Genomic DNA, 23,303 nt, shown 5'->3' with positions numbered 1-23,303 from the left:
AATGTCAATTAATGTCAATGTCAGTTTGGGGTTTTTATGGAATACTGACATTAATTGACGTTGCATTCCCCCCACTGTATCACTTGCACTGTTCTTTTGCACTTGCAGTACTCCTGCACTGTAGCTCTGTGTCCCTGACTACACCGTGGTTTACACTGCCCCTCAACTGCAATCTTAAGTAACTTTAGTTCCGGCACTCTTTGGCCATTAAAATAACCAACTCCAATGAAACCCCGTGTAGCTACGTTCTGCTACATCCATGCTAGCACCACCCAGCTACCACCAGTTTACTCTAAATCTAGCTATTTCTAGCAACTTTTCAATGCTATCTCCAGCTCTATCCCGACCCTGGCAATGACATATGGGGGTTATTCGAGGTATCTGGCATAGCAAACGAAGCGGCATGCGCATTCACAATACAAAAAAGCCACAGTGGGGGCACAGTGGATGATGGAAGGTATATTTACACTCGCTTCCTATACCCCCCTATAATACCGGGCCTCTTGCGAGTTGCGAGAGTGACAAAAAGTGCACAGTTAAAAGAAACCCCTGTGAGAAATCGCATTTCTTGCACAACTGGGTCTAATTATAGAGGTAAATAAAAGGTCCGGTACATTCAGATACCCGGTATAGATTGGCAAGATTGACGGTACAGAGGTTTTGATCATTGAAATCAATAAAATGATAGTACAGCAGGTAAAATCGGTTCGATCTTAAATGGTCCTTTTGTGCTGTTTCTTTATGTGGAATTTGTGGAATAAAAGCTGTATTGTAATTAGTTATGAAACTCTAATATTGTGTGGTTAACCTTTTTCAGGTTCAGCCCTTTCCGCTAAGCTATTCCTAATTACTAAAATATGTCGAGATTTACTGAACTCCAACTTCAAATATTGATGATTTTAGTATTCCCCTATCTCAAAATCTTCGAAGTTTTTCTGCAAAGCATTTTTATCCACGTTTCATGCAATTCGATCACTTTTGGCGGAAAAAAAAATTTTTTAATTTTCAAACTTTTTTCCTCGAAAAAAATTTTTAAGTGAAAAATTTTTGAAGTTTTTCTAAAAACTACATTTCTCCGTGTTTCAAACGATTTCAATCATTTTGAGCCAATAAAAAATTTTCACTTTTTTTGGTGATTAACTAATTGGTAATTATCCAATTAGCTGATTGTCCAATGTAAAAATTTTTCACACAAAAGTTTTACTCCTTGATAAGATAAACATTCTAGGTTAATTTGCAGCCTTTTACGACGTTCACAACTAAAGATATTTGGCAAACCAGACAGGTGGTACAAAGGTGGTAAAAAGTGGTAAAAGTGGTGTTTCTGTTGAGATACAAAATTGGCAACAAGTCTAATTATGTTCGTAGGGGTCTTAACTACCATATTCCGTTGAGAAATCCTTGTGAACATTCAAATCCAACGGAATGCCACTTTTCCCCTTACTATTATGTGGAACGAGTTAAAATACAGCACTTTGTTACCAAAACTCACTGCTCATTCTAAAGGTAATGGGAGATGTACATTTGGTTGCTCAATCTTATCCAGATAACACTGTCAAGTATTTCATTGAAAAGTAAGTTCAAGAAATGTTTTAGAAAATTCGTATCACTCCTGCTTCAGCAATTAAGCATCCTCAAATAATATTGCAGTGTTGCTTCCGAATATTTTATGCATAATATCTTCTTAATGTATAATATAATAAAGATCAATATTTTCAGATTGAAAGATCATCTTGCAACCAGCAATGATGATGAACAGAGGTATAACTCATTTATCCAATCTAATCTTTACTTATCGTCCTTTACTGAGATTTAACCACAGCTTCATACAAAAAACGTGTTGAATGCAATGCATTTAAAGCAAAAAAATCATTAATTTTACTTAACTTCTCCGTAAAATTGTCTTTAAAATTCCATCATGAAAAAAATCTTTTTTCAGTATATTTGGATCATTGCCAGAAGTTATGCAGTGCGTAATCAGCAATACTCATATAGTATTTCTACTTACGAATGGCAGAATTTGTCGCTACAAATACACAGTCAAGACAGAGGCAAGTTCTGGCAATGCCAGCAAGTTTACATCGACAGCAGAGTTGGAAGGGAGAAGCTCTAAGGCTCAGAAGAAAGATTCAGACAGTTGGGATGCTGCACCAGACAACATACTTCCCAGTATGAGGTAAGTTCATTTTAACATACTTCTCAGTATGAGGTAGGTTTATTTTAACATACTTTACAGCATGAGGTAAATTCATTTTAACATACTTCCCAGTATGAGGTAAATTCATTTTAACATACTTCTCAGTATGAGGTAAGTTTATTTTAACATACTTTACAGCATGAGGTAAGTTCATTTTAACATACTTCCCAGCATGAGGTAAGTTCATTTCAACATACTTCACAGCATGAGGTAAGTTCATTTAATTCACGTATTAAGCCTGTCCATTCTCGCACTTAAGGTCAGAAGTATTTGTTGTAAAAATTCTCAAGTTGATTCAACAGGGCTTTTTCAATGACTTGCAATAAATTGTCTTACCTCCAGTTGAACCGTCGCGTTTGTTAGAATCCGTGGGCGCAAATATAAACTAAGAGACTAAGTAAAGATGAGCTCTCAATGTAAATCAGTCGTATCCACCGATGGTAATATTTAATTTTAACGTTAGTTGGCGTTAATGTAAAGCCTAGCTCCCACCAAACTAACGTTAACCCCATAACAGGACACTTAGGAGGCTGTTTTCTCAAAGGCGGGGAAGGAGAGGGACGTTAGTGCGTGGCCGGACACCAGCCGGCAGGTCATGGTTAGCCTTCAGACCAACTGTCCCTGCTTCAGAGGTATTTACCCGGGCAAATCCTTTAATTCTATCTTTTAAAATAATTTAAATATGACATTGCTGTTTTATTTCATCGTACCTATCAACTTTGATCTATACGCAAAGTTTCTTAGTTTCCTCATGAAAATGTAAACTTCCAGGTTCCAGAAGAGTCTATACAACAGTGCCAAATGGTACTGCAGGGTAAATCACGAGCTGCCATAATAAAGGAGCTGCAGAGAACAGGGTTGGATATCAATGAAGCAGTTAACAACTTGCTGAGTAGAGATGATGATGATGGGGAGGAGGAAGGGAGTGACTCCCTCGTTGTGTCAGGAGATGATGTAGTATCCTGGTTTGACAGTGGTGAGTTGTTCATTCTTGTCGAAAATGTTGAATAAATCTGTGGCTGTAGCTGTGGTGGTATATAGATATCAAAATATGTGTTTGACCAATTTAAAAGGATTCGAAATGTTATAATGTGATAAATGTGAACCAGGAGTTGAAGACGGTATAGACCTGGATTTCCTCTACCCTGACAGTGAGACGGTAGCTATAAACTTCCCACAGTTGCGCAACTCTTCATCTAGTTCGAGCTCCACTACAACCTCTTCTACCAGAAATATTCTTCTCAACAGAAGATCTACTGACTCTACTCCTTCATCTTCTACCACTACTGCTGAGGGGTGAGAGTTTGTGGGATTATTACAATTTGACTACGGAGTCAATTTATTGTTATTGTAAAATCATCAATTTTAGATATAACACTGATAGTATCTATTTTCATTTAATTATTGTAAATTGACAGGGTTACTCGGCCAGCAACAAGTAGAGGGATCCCCTCTGTCTCCACCTCCAGCTGGGACACCTTTTCCTCACTCCTCCGTGACAGAAGATCCCTAACGGAGCGCATATCTGACAGACGCGCTTCCTCTCAACCCGGCACTTCTTCCAGCACTGCCGATAAGCCGGATACCTGGGTGAGTTACTTCATGTTACCAGCTAGGCTAGTTGATGGGGTTTCCCCTAGTTACCAGCTAGTTGATGGGGTTGCCCCTAGTTACCAGTTAGTTTATGGGGTTGACCCTAGTTACCAGCTAGTTGATCTAGTTACCAGCTAGTTGATCTAGTTACCAGCTAGTTGATCTAGTTACTATTTAGTTGATCTAGTTACCAGCTAGTTGATGGGGTTGCCAGCTAGTTGATGGGGTTGCCCCTAGTTACCAGCTAGTTGATGGGGTTGCCCCTAGTTACCAGCTAGTTGATGGGGTTTCCCCTAGTTACCAGCTAGTTGATGGGGTTGCCCCTAGTTACCAGCTAGTTGATGGGGTTTCCCCTAGTTACCAGCTAGTTGATGGGGTTTCCCCTAGTTACCAGCTAGTTGATGGGGTTTCCCCTAGTTACCAGCTAGTTGATGGGGTTGCCCCTAGTTACCAGCTAGTTGATGGGGTTGCCCCTAGTTACCAGCTAGTTGATGGGGTTGCCCCTAGTTACCAGCTAGTTGATGGGGTTTCCCCTAGTTACCAGCTAGTTGATGGGGTTGCCCCTAGTTACCAGCTAGTTGATGGGGTTTCCCCTAGTTACCAGCTAGTTGATGGGGTTTCCCCTAGTGTTACAGCAATACTAATAAGTCCCTATTCTATTATATATTGGTGGTGTTAGCCGTTCTAACTTCTAATTTCCAAGCTATCAGTATTTTTGTATTTCAGTCAGTAGTATCGGACCAGAAAGAAGAGTCTCGCACTACAGATGTGATCTGCGAGGAAGTAGAGTGGTACCCTAGTGACCTGTATTTCACACACATGGGGGCTATGTACTCCTTCCTGCTGGCTCTAGACAGGGACGGCAAGTTACATCGCTGGAGTTGGGATAGTGAACCTGTTCATTCCGATCAAGTAAGTGTGTGCTATGCTTCCTTAGATTACCTTATTGATATGCTGGTACTTTATACCTATATATAGTATATACATGGTCCAACTTAAAAACAATGTGCTATTCACGGAATATGTTAAGTTATTCAATAACTAAATGTTACTATATCAGCCAGGAGACATGATAACAGAAGACCCACCCCTCTACACCCCTCCCCTCCCCGACCTAAACCTCTCCGACAAGAGAATATCCCACCTTGCTGTATCACTGTCTCGCACTACTATTCTCACTGAGGATAACCAAATGGCAGTACTTGTGGATCCTGAACTGGACAAGATAGCTAACTTGATACAGGTATCACTTCAGGGCCCGTATATTTTTTATTTATGATTTGAAACAGATAATGATGATGTAAATATTGAAAATCTTCTCTGTCTGTCTTTCATCGGGAGTTTTGTTTGACAGCAAAATTCGAAGGTGATTGACATAGTATTTAGAAAACATTACCAATCGTAATTTTCCGGAATCTATTTTTAGATTTATAAAGCACTTAATTAAAGCACTTAATTAAAAGAACTTTAAGCTATTTTTTATCAAGTGAATATATTTGCTTTTTCCTAATCTACCTGTCTCCCCCTCCCTTTACAATCTCAATATAATCTCCCCTTTTCCAGATGCCATGCAGGGAGTTCCCAGAGTTACGTAATACTCAAATCAGTTCTATGGTATCTACTGACTTCTTTACTGTGCTATCTACTAAACAGGGGCAGCTCTACTGGTTGTGAGTATATTGTATTCCAGTATATTATATATTATATTATACTGGTTGGGAGTGTCTACAGTCCTTACATATTAATTTAAGTTCTCATACCATTTTGATTCGATACTGTGCTTCATATCAGTTTTTTTGGTAGGAAACAATAACATAACATTTTAAAGATTATACTTTGAATTAACAAAATGAAGACAATTTATTGACAAATAAATAATGAACAGTGGGAACTACCCGGTGAGAAGTGAGACAAAAGACAAGAGTGGAGTAAGTAAGAGCAAGACTAAAGCAAGTACTAGTACTCCCAGTGCTTCCGGTAGTGCCCAGAAACCGACTAAACAGATAGTGGTGGGGAGCAAGGTAATAATATTACTAGCGCACAGTTACATGGCACTAGCTCACATTTGCGGTATTATTCATGACTTTCATGTGATTGATATTTTTTGAACAAGGTTAATTATATCTGTATAACTATAAAGGTGTCACCCTCTCATCGCCGCAGGTATCACTAAATAGACGACCCCTGTACCACATCGGAGCACACGGTTACTGTGTGAGGAAGGGAACACCCTGTGTCGGGGTCCTATTGGAGGACTTGTGGGAAGGCAACAAGGAAGCTAGGTTCGAGGTGATGAGCGGCAGAGAGGAATGGGGTAGTGAGGTTACTTGGAACTTGCAGTCTTGTGTTATAGTTCAGGTGAGATGAACCTGCAGTCTTGTGTTATAGTTCAGGTGAGATGAACCTGCAGTCTTGTGTTATAGTTCAGGTGAGATGAACCTGCAGTCTTGTGTTATAGTTCAGGTGAGAGGAACCTGCAGTCTTGTGTTATAGTTCAGGTGAGAGGAACCTGCAGTCTTGTGTTATAGTTCAGGTGAGATGAAACTGCAGTCTTGTGTTATAGTTCACGTGAGATGAACCTGCAGTCTTGTGTTATAGTTCAGGTGAGATGAACCTGCAGTCTTGTGTTATAGTTCAGGTGAGAGGAACCTGCAGTCTTGTGTTATAGTTCAGGTGAGATGAACCTGCAGTCTTGTGTTATAGTTCAGGTGAGAGGAACCTGCAGTCTTGTGTTATAGTTCAGGTGAGAGGAACCTGCATGTGCAGTCTTGTGTTATAGTTCAGGTGAGATGAACCTGCAGTCTTGTGTTATAGTTCAGGTGAGATGAACCTGCAGTCTTGTGTTATAGTTCAGGTGAGATGAACATGCAGTCTTGTGTTATAGTTCAGGTGAGATGAACATGCAGTCTTGTGGTATAGTTTCTAAGAGACTATGATTGTTCTCATTATCCCAGGTCTATAACCCCTCTCCCCCAGGATAACGGACCCCCTGTGCACGAGGTAGTTAAGATAGACGGTAAGTTCGCTGCTGTTATACCCGCCAACTCTACTGGAGACGGAGCTGACCCTGCTGACCTCATTAAGAATTGCAGGTTCGTAGTTTGTACATCCCCACTATTATTTTTACTCTATTTGTCGCATGGTGCAGTTAAATAGGTGATGGCAAGATCACCCTGTAGCTGTATTTAGACGTTTTTTAAACCACCGGTGAGATAAATTTAAAAAGTGGCTGGGAATCTGGTCATTGGTCATTCGACTTGAAAAAGGCGATAATTTAAACAAATGTTGAAAAAGAAAAAGTAGCGTTTATTCGAACTCCGATCTTAAAATTTTCGGCCAGACACTTTCCTATTCAGCTACCAGCCAGTTTCTTCATTTGAAATATGCTCTTAACCTCTCTTAAACCACCTAATCAGGTTACTGAGAATAGAGGATATCCATTGTGTTGAGGACGCCAGAGTGCCCTCCTCAACAGGAGAGAGGATCGGCCACGTGACCCTCAATAAACTAGACGTACCAAACACACTATCTGCTTTCACCGCTTCAAACAGAGGCATACAGGTCAGTCAGCGGCATTATAAGGATCTTTATATTAACGAAAGTAGAGCAGGCATAATTATTTTTCAATTTGTTTCAATGTTTACAACTTGGGTATTTTTTGGGAAAATACTGTCCGGGCCGCGGTATGTATGGATGCTTTTCATACTAAGTTAAAACAAATTCTTCATGTCGTGCATCCTGGGTTTGGATAGGATATGCCCGCTTAATATATTTCCATCACGTTACATTACATGATTCTGAAACATATATTATATTTACAATAAATTATGCAATGTCACAACATTACAATCAACAAAATAAATTTAATCGCAGAATGTTTGTGGTATGTATGTGATATGTCTGCAGCTAGCTATACGGCACATACTGTCTTTATAGCTTGTTTCTTTTTGTCTACCTATGTTATTAGCTCCTTGCACAAAACTAAGGACTTGCGCTAATGTATTTGGCAGTTTAACACGTGATACAGAGTGTAAGGTTACTATTTACTTACAGGCGATGGTACAGGGGTCACAGAGTATAAAGCTAGTACATTACACCCTCCCCAGCTGTAAGCCCCACTCTCCCGCCCTCTTTCCGCAAGACTCCTTCCAGTATCTCAACAGAAAACCTGTCAAACTTTACTCATTACACACTGAGAACAAGGTGAGTTCATGTTTACTCTTGTAGTACTCTGCTACTAGAGTAGTTTACAATTAAAATTAAACATTTTTACTAACAGCTGAAATATAATTATTTTACTAATATTAACCGTGTTATTGTTACTTTGTTAAAAGTAAAGCAACTACTGTGCAACTCAGAAATGGTTGATTAGTAACTATAATAGCCATAGCTGCAATCTGCATATTATTAGTATAAGTATTCGATAGAAGTAGTGGTATAGAGCTAATATTGAGTTTCAATTCTACCCTTAAATAATCCTAAGTAATTAACATGATTTTATTGCACAAAAACTTAACAGTTGCACTAACCAGGGTGACTTCCTGATACTAGAGGACCACAACAGAGCAGTAGTTCCACTAGCGTACGATGAGGTAGGAGGTATCAAGAACATCTCCTGGAATAATCTACCACCTGTAAAGGTGTCCGCGTTCGGATCCCACTACGGAGCTAGCCATGAGGTACAGGCTACTTCTAATTATTTAGATATTATTCTGATAATATCAGATGGAAATAATGCTACTTATACGACTAAAAGACATGCGTCGGCCGGGAATCGAACCCGGGCCTCCCGCGTGGCAGGCGAGAATTGTACCACTCAACCACCGACGCTGTTGCTGGTTTCTCATTTGGAAGCTACTTATTACAGCATTTATAAAATATCCCTCTTTCAATCTGATGTGTAATTTTAAACTGGGTACTGGGTATTACATAAACTTAACAAAACACATTAATGACAGGTTTCCATGATGGTGCTGGTGACTCAGAGAACATATCTCATACCCCGGATAAGAAGTATGAATGTTGCTGCAGTTATGGTGCTACTCAATGAGCTTCCCAACGCTCCAGGTAAACAGCTTACAGTAAATAAACAGGTGCTTTAAGTAGTGATTTGTGTGAGGAATTTATCGATTTGTTTTACGACTAATTAAGTAACTAATTGATTAATAATTAAGTAACTAACTATTGTGCAGATAAGAGTATACTGCTGGAAACAGTAGGGTGTAGCCACAATATCCTGCACGTTGCGGTGACTACCTGCATACCAAGCAGCGACAAGCACGGTAAACCAGACACAAGCAGTGAACCACAGAGACCAGCCTCCGTTATAGGGGACCAAGGTAGGGTCTTTATTTTGTTTACACTTGTCAGGCATTTTATTTGGTCGTCCGGCGAATTTTAATAAAATGGCGTAAATTTGTGTAACAATTTGAAAGTTTATTGATAAAAAATAGAGAAAATGCACGATACTGCCATTATCGAATTTAGGTATGATCTCTGGTATAATGGTGTGTTCAGTGGTTTCAATGTACATTAGATAAGTGTATAATGAGTGCAGTGTGCAGATTATCCCAGCTAGTAACTAACAGCTAGTTATCTAATGATGGCCAGAAGTTCACTTTCTAGAGTACTAGTATAGACACAACAGTGTACACTATTGACTCTACACCTTGTTATTGATATCACCCAATTCATTTCAGGTGGTTTTGTTATTGATATCACCCAATTCATTTCAGGTGGTTTTGTTATTGATATCACCTAATTCATTTCAGGTGGTTTTGTTATTGATATCACCCAATTCATTTCAGGTGGTTTTGTTATTGATATCACCCAATTCATTTCAGGTGGTTTTGTTATTGATATCACCCAATTCATTTCAGGTGGTTTTGCGTCACCTTCGTTCTCTCTGCGGGATATGATGCAGCGTGCAGTATTCTATCCTGTAGGGGTCACTAACTCTGAAGGGACTGCCTCTCCTGGTACATTCTCATCTTACTTATCTTTTACACTTCAATTGACTGACACTTTATTAACTCTTTATTTATCCTTGCTACCCCCGCCCCCCCCCCCCCCCCCCCCCCTTGCTTAACCAATTGTAACTTTCAGACACCTGGTCAGGACTACCACAGGAAGGTTCTCCCAAACTTGGCAAGAAGGGCTCAGTGGCTAACAATAAGGGTAGGCCTCTTCACAATTACCATTAACTTTGTTTAGTTTATGTAGTGTTTAGTAGGCCTAGTGGCCCTTTTACTTAGTATTTTACTAATTATTTTACTAAGTATTTTACTAAGTGATCTATTAAAAGGCGAAACGTTGGTTACTTTCATTTAGTTTTGACCAGTTATTTGCCTCGTTTCACTTAGTCTGTCTTGAGCCGTGATGCTCCCTACAATTAAGCACTACAAATTGGGGGCCGGGGGGATGCGACCCCATTGCCCATTTATTCCTCAAGTTTTTGTCAAAATTGAGTTACCTAGTGAAAATAAACATCGTGTTCGCCTTCCTCTAATTAGCAAGTACAGCATCTCAATAGAGATATGGTATCAGAAAAATGCATTTTTGGTTTTTCGATTTTGGCCAAAAAATGATGAAAATGATGCCCATTTTGCTTATTTATTTATTCCTTAACCTATGGTCAAATATCGATGACCCCGCCTCCTCTCCCCCCCCCACTTAACTGCTGAGGAATGTTAATGTTAAGCCCTTCTAACCTCTCCTCCCCAGGGCTGTATATCCTGACTTAACTGCTGAGGAATGTTAATGTTAAGCCCTACTAACCTCCCCTCCCCAGGGCTGTATATCCTGACTTTACTGCTGAGGGATGTTAATGTTAAGCCCTTCTAACCTCTCCTCCCCAGGGCTGTATACCCTGACTTTACTGCTGAGGAATGTTAATGTTAAGCCCTACTAACCTCTCCTCCCCAGGGCTGTATATCCTGACTTTACTGCTGAGGAATGTTGATGTTAAGCCCTACTAACCTCTCCTCCCCAGGACTGTATATCAGTATATCCTGACTTTACTGCTGAGGAATGTTGATGTTAAGCCCTACTAACCTCTCCTCCCCAGGACTGTATATCAGTATATCCTGACTTTACTGCTGAGGAATGTTAATGTTAAGCCCTTCTAACCTCTCCTCCCCAGGGCTGTATATCCTGACTTAACTGCTGAGGAATGTTAATGTTAAGCCCTACTAACCTCTCCTCCCCAGGGCTGTATATCCTGACTTTACTGCTTTCCCCCCCCCCCCCCCCCCCCCCCCAAGTTATCCCCCAACAATAACCTCCCCTCCCCAGGGCTGTATATCCTGACTTAACTGCTGAGGAATGTTAATGTTAAGCCCTTCTAACCTCTCCTCCCCAGGGCTGTATATCCTGACTTAACTGCTGAGGAATGTTAATGTTAAGCCCTACTAACCTCTCCTCCCCAGGGCTGTATATCCTGACTTAACTGCTGAGGAATGTTAATGTTAAGCCCTACTAACCTCCCCTCCCCAGGGCTGTATATCCTGACTTTACTGCTGAGGGATGTTAATGTTAAGCCCTTCTAACCTCTCCTCCCCAGGGCTGTATACCCTGACTTTACTGCTGAGGAATGTTAATGTTAAGCCCTACTAACCTCTCCTCCCCAGGGCTGTATATCCTGACTTTACTGCTGAGGAATGTTGATGTTAAGCCCTACTAACCTCTCCTCCCCAGGACTGTATATCAGTATATCCTGACTTTACTGCTGAGGAATGTTGATGTTAAGCCCTACTAACCTCTCCTCCCCAGGACTGTATATCAGTATATCCTGACTTTACTGCTGAGGAATGTTAATGTTAAGCCCTACTAACCTCACCTCCCCAGGGCTGTATATCCTGACTTTACTGCTGAGGGATGTTAATGTTAAGCCCTACTAACCTCTCCTCCCCAGGGCTGTATATCCTGACTTTACTGCTTTCCCCCCCCCCCCCCCCCAAGTTATCCCCCAACAATAACCTCCCCTCCCCAGGGCTGTATATCCTGACTTTACTGCTGAGGGATGTTAATGTTAAGCCCTACTAACCTCTCCTCCCCAGGGTTGTATATCCTGACTTTACTGCTTTCCCCCCCCCCCCCCCCAAGTTATCCCCCAACAATAACCTCCCCTCCCCAGGGCTGTATATCCTGACTTTACTGCTGAGGGATGTTAATGTTAAGCCCTACTAACCTCCCCTCCCCAGGGCTGTATATCCTGACTTTACTGCTGAGGGATGTTAATGTTAAGCCCTACTAACCTCTCCTCCCCAGGGCTGTATATCCTGACTTTACTGCTGAGGGATGTTAATGTTAAACCCTACTAACCTCTCCTCCCCAGGGCTGTATATCCTGACTTTACTGCTGAGGAATGTTGATGTTAAGCCCTTCTAACCTCTCCTCCCCAGGGCTGTATATCCTGACTTTACTGCTGAGGAATGTTAATGTTAAGCCCTTCTAACCTCCCCTCCCCAGGACTGTATATCCTGACTTTACTGCTGAGGAATGTTAATGTTAAGCCCTTCTAACCTCCCCTCCCCAGGACTGTATATCCTGACTTAACTGCTGAGGAATGTTAATGTTAAGCCCTACTAACCTCTCCTCCCCAGGGCTGTATATCCTGACTTTACTGCTGAGGAATGTTGATGTTAAGCCCTACCTACACTCCTTGCTGAAACACAGGGACGCTAACGGATACACTCCCTTCATGTACGCTGTCAGAAACAGGGCCTACCCAGCTGCCTTCGCTATTTACGATTGTGAGTACTAAAATACTAAACTACTGTCAGGAGAAACAGTTTAAACGATACAAACATTCAATATGTTTTAGCAAACTACCGTTCTAGTAATATATAATAACGATAGTTCTATAATAGTTCTAGTTTAATGTCCGGAACACTATTCAGGTTGTTACGATATAGTGTACAACGACATCTCCACACCTGACACACGGTCCGAGACTGAGAAACGCCGGGAGCTAGAAGAACTGTTGTGTCCTAGTGACTCTACTCCAATATCTCAACCTTTATACATGCTGTGTGATAACGATAATTGCAGCTTCACCTGGACTGGCAAACATCACATCACACAGGTAACACACTGTAAACATAGTACTATTAGTATATCACGCAGGTGGGGAACCCGGAACAGTGAACATAGTAGGGAACCCCAAATAATACAAATGACACATAATTATTGGCAATGGGGATGATGGAAGATAACATTTTATATAAACTTGGTCTCGAATGAATTTAGGTGTGAATAAAATGAATTCTAGCATTGTTTCTTTAAAAAACCCAAAATACCCAACTTTACCTCAAATTCCCATTTCGGGGTTGGGTTTTTTGTTTTTTTTGGGGTTGGACACACCCCCTTACTACTACAGGATATCTACGAGTGCAGAACGTGTGGTCTAATGGAGATATACTGTTGTTGTAGTGAGTGTGCTAAAGTCTGTCACGCTGGCCACGATTGCAAGTAAGCCAATAATGAGTACTTGGAAAAGCTTTTAATGATTTTGCTAATATAACTTTCTCATATTTATAAATTCATAGCTCATAAAATTCCCTGTTACATATTTTGTTCATGATCAATAGTCGCTTTAGATGGCTTGAACTTAATATTTTGAGATTTTTGGCTATAAACCGACGTATGGATGTGTATTATATTAATCCAGTCCCGGTCAATCCAGGCCATGCGTGCAGTCTAATTTAAATACTGGGTCAACTGTTTCTAATGCATATATTGTCGGGGTAATTTTGTGAACTGTTAAAATTGTGTTTTGGCAGTTAAATCTATTTAACTCTAGTAGCTGGGTGTAATTTGACCATGGCAAAATGCTGCCTGAAACCCAGAGAGTTTGCAAATTGGGTCTACATTCGCGTAACGCGCGGAGTCTTTCTGATAATCAACTATACAAAAGTTCGCATTTTAGCACCAAAAACTAGTAATGCGATCTCGAGCATGTCCATGAGCGCGCTCGTCTCACGTACATACAGACTAGTTCAGGAGTATCTACCAAAGCGGGTCTTTTGACGTTTATAAATTAGATAGTACGGAATTGTAGTATTACTAAATCCATTTTCAGGTTAAAGACCCTGTCACACACAGCCTATTGTGATTGTTGGGTGAAGGGTCCGTGTTGCGCGCTCGTTGCCGGGGACCAGGAGGTCAGAATGAGTTTATTCAAACAGCTTCTTAAAGACACCAACTTCTCAGAGCTTCACAATGACAAGTACGGTTTATTGCGTGTGCCCATTACATCAGTTTCTAATTTGCGTCAGCGAAAGACAGAATTAGTACATAATCAAGGTCTCTACGCTACCAGTTCAATAACATTTGTTTCAGAGGAGAGCCGCTCCTGTTTACGCTAGTACAAACTGTTATCCGACAAGTGCGTGAACTCCGTAAAGCACAGTCAGCGCAGAGCTTCAGAGCACGTGAGTCACGCCGTGACACGGCTGCGCCCCCAACTAACCTGGACCCTCCCAAGTTCTGTAACGAGGCACTGAAGATAGTGCTGGCTGACTACAAGGCTGTGAAGGCTATGTTAATTGAGGGGTGTTCTGAGAAACACAAGGGACATTACAACAGGTACATATCCTGCTCATCTTGAAGAGTAAACTATGTATTTACTTACTATTAAGATAACACTTAATTTGCTAATTTTAGCTGAGTTTGCACTTCCATGTGTCGTTTTTGATGTGTTCACTCTGGACAGTGGACTAAAATCATTTAGGTACACCATTTTGTTTATATACTTTAATAAGTTAAAGGTGAACAAAACGGTGTTGAGGGTTCCTCTTTTATTTTGCCTTAAATCTATGCCCTAATAAAGCTAGTTTAGTTAGCCTAAGGCCTAAGCCAAGTTTTTATATCTGCAACCGTTTAATGATTGCAGGAATGTGTCAGTACTAAGTAGTTACCATGGTAACCACTAAACTGTTTTCAGGAATGTGACGGTATTAAGTTCGGAGGAGCAGAAACAGTGTCTGATAAAGCAGAGCGGTACAGCTAAACTAGACTGCTTTACCTACTACCTCGTCACCAAGTGCACTGCTGAAATGCTTCAGGTTTTTAACGGCAGTTCTTATAATTTCAATATCTCTATAACAGTGTATAACAGTCACTGTTATTAACAGTGACCCACAATGGCTTTTTGATTTCACAACTGCCAATAGTATCAAATTACAAGAAATTGTGGGGGGGGGGGGGCAACCATATTAACGTATATTAAAGTATATCCCCGGGTCAAAATTAGAAGATTTATATTCTTCGTTAAGATTTACATGATGAACTATATTTTTCACTCAGATTCGCAAGATAAGCCTGTTTTAGGACTAGTACATGAATTTCCATCCAGATTGGTCAAAAATTGGCTGAGCTATGAGCTTTAAAAAATATGCCCATATTTGGGCATACACTTTTTCCCAAATTCTCTTTTGCCCAAATTCGATAAAATTTCAATATTTTTTAATGAGACTAACTCTATGTGAAAGATATAACTCAGTGTTTGTTGAATATAGTGGATAATAAGTAAAAAGACCTCCATGAACAAAATTGGGAAAATTGCACATAATATCTCGGTTCGGAATACTAGCCAAAATGACTTCATTAAAATTTAAATCACTCCATCAGTTTTCAATATTTTTTCAAGAACTTTTTGGAATCGATTAAGAATTGCATTTCAAGCTTATTTTGGGCAACAATTTTTGATGTAGGCCTCCAAGGAGATAGGGATATAAAAATCCTACATTTTAATATACTTTAATATGGTTGCCCCCCCCCCCCCCCCCCCCCCCCCCCCCCCAATTGTCTAGCAACTGTTCAGATTCTGATGAACACTCTGAAATAATAACACTACTATTGGTGTTCCAGTTACCATGGTAACCACTAAACTCTTCAGATTCTGATAAACACACTGAAGTCGTGCTCCACGCGGGATAAGGAAGCTACCCTGCTCACTGAGCGGTTTGTAAGAAGTGTCATCAGGGTCTTCATAGCCCTCTCCCTCCAAGTCGCTTCTCCTGCTAAGAAAAAGAGGTATGTTTCGGACCAGAGTTATTATGTTTTTTTAGTATTCTTTCATACGTTGGCCTGCCGATCTCTTTTACTAACCCACTTGATCGGCATTGCTCGAACTATGCCCACTCTTTTGAGAACTGACAGAATCGAAACAAAATTAATAAGTTACCTAGTACATACTTTATCAATTAAATAGCCAATTTCATATCTATTTTACGATTAATATATTACAACACTACCAGTGGTGTAGTTACCATGGTAACTACTAACACGCCACTCCCGCAGCACCCAGTTCCCCAGTTCCAAGTGTGACCAAGTGTTCAGGTCACTGCCCCACGTTAGTATCAGACTGCTTGCGGAGTCTGCTAACGCTATTATCACTCCCGTCCGGTTTGGTATCTCCAGACCATGTGCCCTAATACCTCAAGTTAACACTACCAAGGAGGCTATTGAAAATAGCACTGAGTTCTTCTCAATCCCACACCCTCAGAGACGTGAAGGTGGGTTCTGATTTTAATGTTATTTAACCTTTCAAAATTATTTAATTTATAAGTCTATTATTAACTATCAATCAATGAGTTAGTTGATGGATAATGGATTGTTCATGTTATATGTGACAGGGAAGAAGTCTCGGAGGAGAGTGGACTCGTCCCGACAGGTGGAGGAAGAGGAGAGCGAGAGTGAAGATAACTACAGTGACAGTGTCGGGTCTGAAGACGACTACATCGTGGGGGCCACTACAGACACCTCAGGTAAGTGAGCAATTCAATGTTGATTGGGCGTGGCCCCTATAAATCTAATTTATGACGGAATCCTCGAATGAGTATTGACAGTAATAACAGTATACCATCTGCAAAGTTACAGGTCTTAAATATGAAACACGGAGGTGGTATAAGACCCAACGTATGAGTACTGACTTTTGCTCCCCCCCCCCCCCCCCCTGTATATTTATCTTGCAATTCTAGATTTAGAGGCCTGGTCTACCCATCTTATTTCAGATGACAGTAACGTGGAAGTAGAGGAAGGAGACATTATGAACCTTGATTTCATGACGTCACGCCGACAGAGGATCCCGGCCTCCTCCTCCTCCTCCACCGCCATGACTAGTGTTCCACAGGCAATGCAGTGGGTCAGTACTGGAGAAATTTTTCCTCGCTGTGCAGTTTATATCACCTTTCTCACAAATTTGATAACCCCTTGCAGGGGAGACGTTATATCACTTCTCTCACAATGATAACTCCTTACAAGGAAGACGTTATATCACTTCTCTCACAATGATACCTCCTTGCAAGGGAGACGTTATATCACTTCTCTCACAATGATAACTCCTTAAAAGGAAGACGTTATATCACTTCTCTTACAATGATAACTCCTTACAAGGAAGACGTTAAATGATTTAACCTCTGAGCACTACAACTTCTAATTTCAGGTGATCAGACAAATGCAGCCGACCCCAGCCGCTTCCAACAACAAGTCAGAGTCCACCACAAACACCAACACTATGTTAGCCAGCCTGTTTCACTCTCTCATTCACGAGATGAGCAACGTGTTGAGCCACTACGAACAAGACAGCGTTAAAGATAGTCCTAGCGTCAACGATATCCTACACCAAGTTACTAAGGAGTTAGGTAAGTTACTAAGGAGTTAGGTAAGTTACTAAGGAGTTAGGTAAGGTATCCTGCATAAAGTTACTAAGGATTTAAGAAAGTTACTAAGGAGTTAGGTAAGTTACTAAGGAGTTAGGTAAGGTATCGTACATAAAGTTACTAAGGAGTTAAGGAAGTTACTAAGGAGTTAGGTAAGTTACTAAGGGGTTAGGTAAGTTACTAAGGAGTTAGGTAAGTTACTAAGGAGTTAGGTAAGGTATCCTGCATAAAGTTACTAAGGAGTTAAGGAAGTTACTAAGGAGTTAGATAAGGTATCCTGCATCAAGTTACTAAGGAGTTAAGGAAGTTACTAAGGAGTTAGGTAATGTATTCTGCATAAAGTTACTAAGGAGACCGGTTCGGTACTGGTAACTTTGTAGGAGTAAAATGAAGGAAAATATTTGAGGAACATCAGTGTTTTATTTACATCCGATCACTTGGTGCAATAAGTATTGCGATTTCTTGTCAATTTCTGATATCTTATCCATTTCTTGCTCGTTATCAGCTGTGGCTTTGTATTCACCTAATTACTACTAATTACACCTAATTGCTACAGGATCAGTGTGGATGTGGATCGCCACTCTGCTGGATCAGACAGAATCCCAGCTGAAGTTTGGAGCAAGTTTAGCCACCACTTCAGACCTCAGTCACCTTCCCAGCTCCGACCTTGCTCATCTTCCTCGTTAGTTACTTATTATGCGATTACTTTATCCACGCTCTCATTGATAAATTCAATCGATTATTTAGTTGAAAAATACCAAAAATATGTGAAAATTTGTCAATGAAATTATAAAGCTAACAATTTCATCAGGCGGGAGCTCGTCACAAGGAGCGAGCACAAGTAGAGAAGAAGAAGGAGGAGGAGGAGGGGGAGGAGGGGGAGGAGGACGGGTTCAAATGAAGAGAAGAAACGGAATTGGAGGTACACGTGCTCTCATGGGTGCGTGATCCCTACGCTTTTCAAGTTTTCGTGACTTTTAAATCTTACGAAGATGTTTATTTGCGAACGCCTATGAAATGTAATCTTTAAACTATCCCCAGCAACAGCTAAAGACTCCTCCAAAGTGAAATCTCGGAGGGACGCCATCGGTTATGTGTTATCTTTAGTGCGTGGCTACAGTAACGAACATAGAGATATGTTACCAAGGTAAACTATTTGCAAAAGGACGTGTTTTGAAAGTAAACATGGTAACTAAGATAAATGATGCATCTACCTGGGGTTTTGAATTTGAGCTCGTGTTAAACGACTGAGTCGTGTTAACCGTTTGGATATAATTGGGTGTATGTGGTAGGGGGGGGATTCAGCTCGTGTTTACAGTTTGAATAGTGGGGTTTCCAACCCCAAAAAACTCATTTTACCTCAAATTACCATTTTGGGGTTGGGGCTTTTTTTTGGTTTTTCTCGAAAAATTTTCTACAATATTCACAACTAAAGATATTTGACAAAAGACAATGGGGGAAAATGGGGATATTTTCCAATCCTCAGACAACTTCCCCATAAAATTCTTTGAACCGCATTTTCCCCCCTCTGAATAACCAGCATCTTGCAGAACATTGATGATGGTGGTGTCCCTGTATATATAATATTATATTAATATTATAAATATTTCAGCATTGACCTGGCAAGTCTGAAGTTTGCCGCCAACATATTTGATTCCTTGGTTTACTACCTCAGGAACGCCTTCCAGCCAACCCCTATCTTGGGCCCACTTGACGACGTAAGTTCCTGTAGTTCAATTGTTATCTCGTGCCGTGCTAGATTAATCTTAACAATTTACAGAGTTGTTACAACTTACAAACTATTTCTTAGTTATTTGATGGCGTTAAAGTGTGTGTTTTTGTAATTGAATTATGTAACTGTCTTTTAAAGGAAAGTCCTAATGCCCAGGGAAGGGTCTTTTTCGTCTTTAACAACGGTTATCGCACAGTTTCCTTATCACTTGATGCACATATTATAAGGACATGTTTATCGCACAGTTTCCTTGTAATTGTGTTTTAAACTTGCATGACTGGAACGTGACTTCCATCATTGTTTTTATCTAATTACTGAAATTTCATATTCACTTTTTCGCATTTTAACATATTTTCCTCACTTCTTCTACTGATAAGGCCCGGAGGTTCAGGCTGTTTGGATCTTCATTTCATATCTAATTAGATGCGATAAAAATCTAATTTTGTTAGACACGTGAATTAGGAAGTGTCCTATGCATTTTTTTCCTGCATAGTATTTGAATATATGTATTTAAGTATGGTATTCACTTGTGGTTCAGTGTTTGCCTCAGAATCAGACCTATTTATGGACGGTTCCACCTTCGTTCCTCAGAGATAGCAGGCTGATAGACTTATAAACATCTCCTTAAATGGGCATCACGTGTAATAAACTGATAAACGAGGCAACAATCAGAGATATGATCCCATCAGGTGACGAGGTTCTCTAACTTCTTGAGTGGCCCTATAACCCTGTACTAAAGTTGTACAGTGCAGGGTGGAGAAAAATAACAAACAACAAAAAACGAGACTTCTCACAATAAGAATAGTATAGTTATACTATATTGTGACACATTAATTACTAAGAATATTAATTAAATGGATAGCACTCCAAAGCACTAAATTGACCCCCTCTATCTCCAGATAATTCCGATAGAGGAGTATGATGATGATACCCAAGAAGCTTCCTTTTTTGCTGAGTCCTTGTTTGATAGTGATGACGAGAGTGTTGATCAGTTCACAAGTCAGTATTACATTTGCTATACAGGATTATATAATAGGAGAAGTATAAGCTGATGGTCCAAGGATTGTATATATACCGCTCCCACTAAACTGCTCGCCCCAATTTAAAAAACAATGCTTGTGAAAAGGCCCTGAGGGTATAAAAGCAATCTAATTCGGTATATTTTTGGACGCTGATTCCGAATTCCCCCCCATGACGTAGGGTAAAAATCATGGAGAGTTATGGGCAAAAAACTGTTTTGATCACGTGACAGGCTAGTTAAACAGGCTCGGGTTAGGGTAAGGTTTTAGGGTTATGGATAGCTTCAGGGTTATGGTTAGGGTTATGGAAAGCTTCGTGGTTAGGGTTAGGGTTTATGTAAAACCATTTTGTTCGGCTGCAAAACCATAGAAACCAAAGTCACGTGAAAATTTAGGGCGAGCGAATTAGTAAGAGCCATATAATACAGTAATGGAAATATTTTTTTTAAAAACGTGTATAGAACAAATTTCAAATGGCATTTGAACTTAGTTTCATTTGTTCTATACTTTGCTCCTTGACATCAAATTGAGCACTGTAGTGCAGATAAAGGAAATAGCACCATATTATTTTAAACATGTATATATTATGTCCTATATTGAATTATTGAAAGCTTAACACGTGACTATCAGGTGGAGGGAAGCGACACAGTTTCTTCAAGAGAAGCAACTCTACCACCTTCCTAGGCTGCCCTGCCCCGGACCCTTTCTCCACCCCTCTCTCTGAAGCTCTGCCCCTGGCTGATAAACCCCACCTGCTCACCTCCACCGCTAGAAAGGAGGACCTGTTCGGAGCCCCTGTCTCCCACTTCAACCTGCCTGGTATCTCCTCCTACTCCCAGCCTTGCCCTGTACTCACTAACTTACAGGCTGTTATTCCTGGCCTCCAGCCTTATAATAACAACTTTTTAAACCCAATACTCCCTTACATCCCCCACTCAGACTCACCATACGAGTACAGTTCTATTAACGGGCCTGCTTGTGTAGATAACCTGATAGGCAGGTGGAGGCTCTGTACTGAACTGTTTGGCAGGATATTCGTGGAGGAGCTGGGCTCAGACAAGGACTCCGTGCTAGCTGAGCTAGGAGGGTTTGAGGTAAAAGAGGCCAGGTTTAGACGGGAGATGGAGAAACTGAAGTCGTCCCAACAGCGGGACATTTCTCTAGAAGTGGACCGGGAGCAAGGTCTCCTCCTCCCCCAGGCTCTCACTCAGATGAACAGTGTGTATGAGAAGAGACAAGTTACAGCAGGGTTCAAGTGTCCTGCTCTGGCAGTTCATCGTGTAAAGGTGTCCTTTAAGGACGAGCCAGGGGAGGGTAACGGTATTGCGAAGAGTTTCTACACTGCAATCTGTAAAGCTGTGCTATCCAACGAGGACCTACCCTCTTTAGCTAACATTTTACCTAAACGTGACGGCAAGAAGATAAAAGATAGGAAAGATAAGAAGGAGGATGAGAAGAAGTCGAGGACCACGAAGATAATCAGTACTGGAACTAAAGACAACAAAAAACAGCTGAACAGTGAAGCACGGGAGTTTATTCCAAGTCACCTACTTGAGGAGAGTGACAGCAGATCCCTGATACCACACAAGCAAACCCTGGGTGACCGGTTATACCCCCGCGTCTCCAAGTACTTCCCAACCCACGCCGCTAAAATAACCGGCATGCTACTGGAACTGTCTGCAGCGCAGATGCTCTTGCTGCTGGCTAACGAGAGCTCACTAAAACACTTTGTAGATGAAGCTTACAAAGTGATCCTGGCTAATGGTGGGGAGGCTGAGCCTATGGAAACCTCACTACCTCACTCAGAACCTCAACCTGAGGAGGATTCAGACCTATCCCCGCTGTTCTTCCAGCCAGACAAAGCCGGGTTCTACTCCCCCCGCACAGCCCATAACTCCCCGGAGAGGATTAACTGTTACCGGAATATCGGCAGGTTTATCGGCCTCTGTCTCCTCCACAACCACATCCTCCCCCTCCCCATGTGCCGACACGTTCTTAAGGTTATCATAGGTAAGAAGATCAGCTGGCACGACCTGGCTTTCTTCGACAGTGTCCTGTACGAGAACCTGAGACAGCTGGTGATAGACGCGGAGCAGAACCCTGGTCAGATTGAGAAGTACGAGCTGACATTTGAGTTGGAGGGAGAGAGTGGTAGAGGGGCTATAGAGCTGATACCTAACGGAGCTACTGTCCCAGTAACAGCAGCTAATGTGTATGATTACGTGAGACTTTACACCAGACAGAAGTTAATAGGGTCAGCTAGGCCCGCTCTGAGGGCTATTAACGAGGGTGTGTCGGATGTTATCCCCCGGAGCTCCCTAGGTGGGCTCACTGCTGAGGATCTGAGGTTGATGCTAAACGGGAGCGGGGAGATCAGTGTGGAGCTGCTGAAACAGATAACGCAGTTTAACAATGAAGCAGGCCCTAATGAGCCCCAGGAGAAGATAACCAAGTTTAAGAAGTGGTTCTGGAGTCTGGTGGAGAGAATGAGTGTAGCGGAGAAACAGGAGCTAGTCTACTTCTGGACTAGTTCCCCCGCACTACCAGCCACGGAGGAAGGGTTCCAGCCCGTCCCCTCGATTACCATCAGGCCCGTCTCTGATAATCAGCTCCCAACTGCTAACACCTGTATTTCCCGTCTCTATATCCCTCTATACTCTTCTAAATCCGCTCTCAAGACTAAGCTACTGATCGCCATCAAAACTGTAGGCTTTGGATTTGTATAGAGTCCCCTCATCTCATACCCACTACAGGATTACTGCTCATTGACAGCTGACAGCTCCTTATATGGGCATCACGTGACAGCTCTTTGATTGGGACTATTTTTACTGGTTTGATAGTACGTTTTGTGCGCTAAAACTATTTTTACAATGATCTTTTCTGGAAATGTGACATGTAATATTGGGCCGTATCGGGAGACTTATCAACGTTGGTACGTTCTGATTCTTTTTGAATTTACCATTACAAGGTTTGTTCTATTATAAATTTTCATAGCTCAGAAATCAAAGATGTATATCATTTAACCAGGATGGAACACATTCCAAATTTAATAATCTTTACATTTTATTGTTAGCTGCAAAACATGATTTAAATGATTG

The 23,303-nt window shown here is 41.2% G+C and overlaps 1 protein-coding gene and 1 non-coding gene across 7 annotated transcripts; one reads left to right on the top strand and one right to left on the bottom strand.

Moving 5' to 3' along the window:
* Positions 1–1,510: 1,510 nt before the first annotated feature.
* On the top strand, positions 1,511–23,300 carry LOC134823016 (E3 ubiquitin-protein ligase UBR5-like). 6 transcript variants are annotated; one of them, XM_063834326.1, is made up of 37 exons: positions 1,511–1,574; positions 1,720–1,761; positions 1,940–2,176; positions 2,715–2,829; positions 2,969–3,173; positions 3,307–3,493; positions 3,616–3,787; positions 4,517–4,702; positions 4,851–5,033; positions 5,354–5,460; positions 5,676–5,811; positions 5,954–6,148; positions 6,767–6,882; positions 7,207–7,351; positions 7,844–7,993; positions 8,323–8,469; positions 8,749–8,857; positions 8,983–9,129; positions 9,670–9,768; positions 9,896–9,967; positions 12,394–12,543; positions 12,691–12,875; positions 13,170–13,261; positions 13,872–14,018; positions 14,132–14,377; positions 14,736–14,856; positions 15,690–15,826; positions 16,094–16,308; positions 16,429–16,560; positions 16,807–16,937; positions 17,238–17,436; positions 18,011–18,136; positions 18,266–18,376; positions 18,496–18,601; positions 19,067–19,172; positions 20,086–20,185; positions 20,836–23,300. In XM_063834326.1, the coding sequence occupies exons 3-37, from the start codon at positions 1,965–1,967 to the stop codon at positions 22,929–22,931; spliced, it is 7,083 nt and encodes a 2,360-aa protein (XP_063690396.1). In that variant the 5' UTR covers positions 1,511–1,574; positions 1,720–1,761; positions 1,940–1,964; the 3' UTR covers positions 22,932–23,300. The 6 variants fall into 6 exon arrangements, with proteins under 6 accessions (XP_063690396.1, XP_063690395.1, XP_063690394.1 ...); XM_063834325.1 differs by having other exon boundaries at positions 18,266–18,394; positions 18,502–18,601; XM_063834324.1 differs by having other exon boundaries at positions 18,266–18,394.
* Positions 8,550–8,620, bottom strand: Trnag-gcc (transfer RNA glycine (anticodon GCC)). Its single transcript has one exon. It is a non-coding gene; the product is annotated as a tRNA-Gly (tRNA).
* Positions 23,301–23,303: the final 3 nt, after the last annotated feature.

The sequence above is a fragment of the Bolinopsis microptera genome, chromosome 11 (assembly GCF_026151205.1).
Source record: "Bolinopsis microptera isolate Bmic1 chromosome 11, MBARI_Bmic_1.0, whole genome shotgun sequence".
Classification (NCBI taxonomy): Eukaryota; Metazoa; Ctenophora; class Tentaculata; order Lobata; family Bolinopsidae; genus Bolinopsis; species Bolinopsis microptera.
This window is presented reverse-complemented; position numbering and strand designations above follow the sequence as displayed.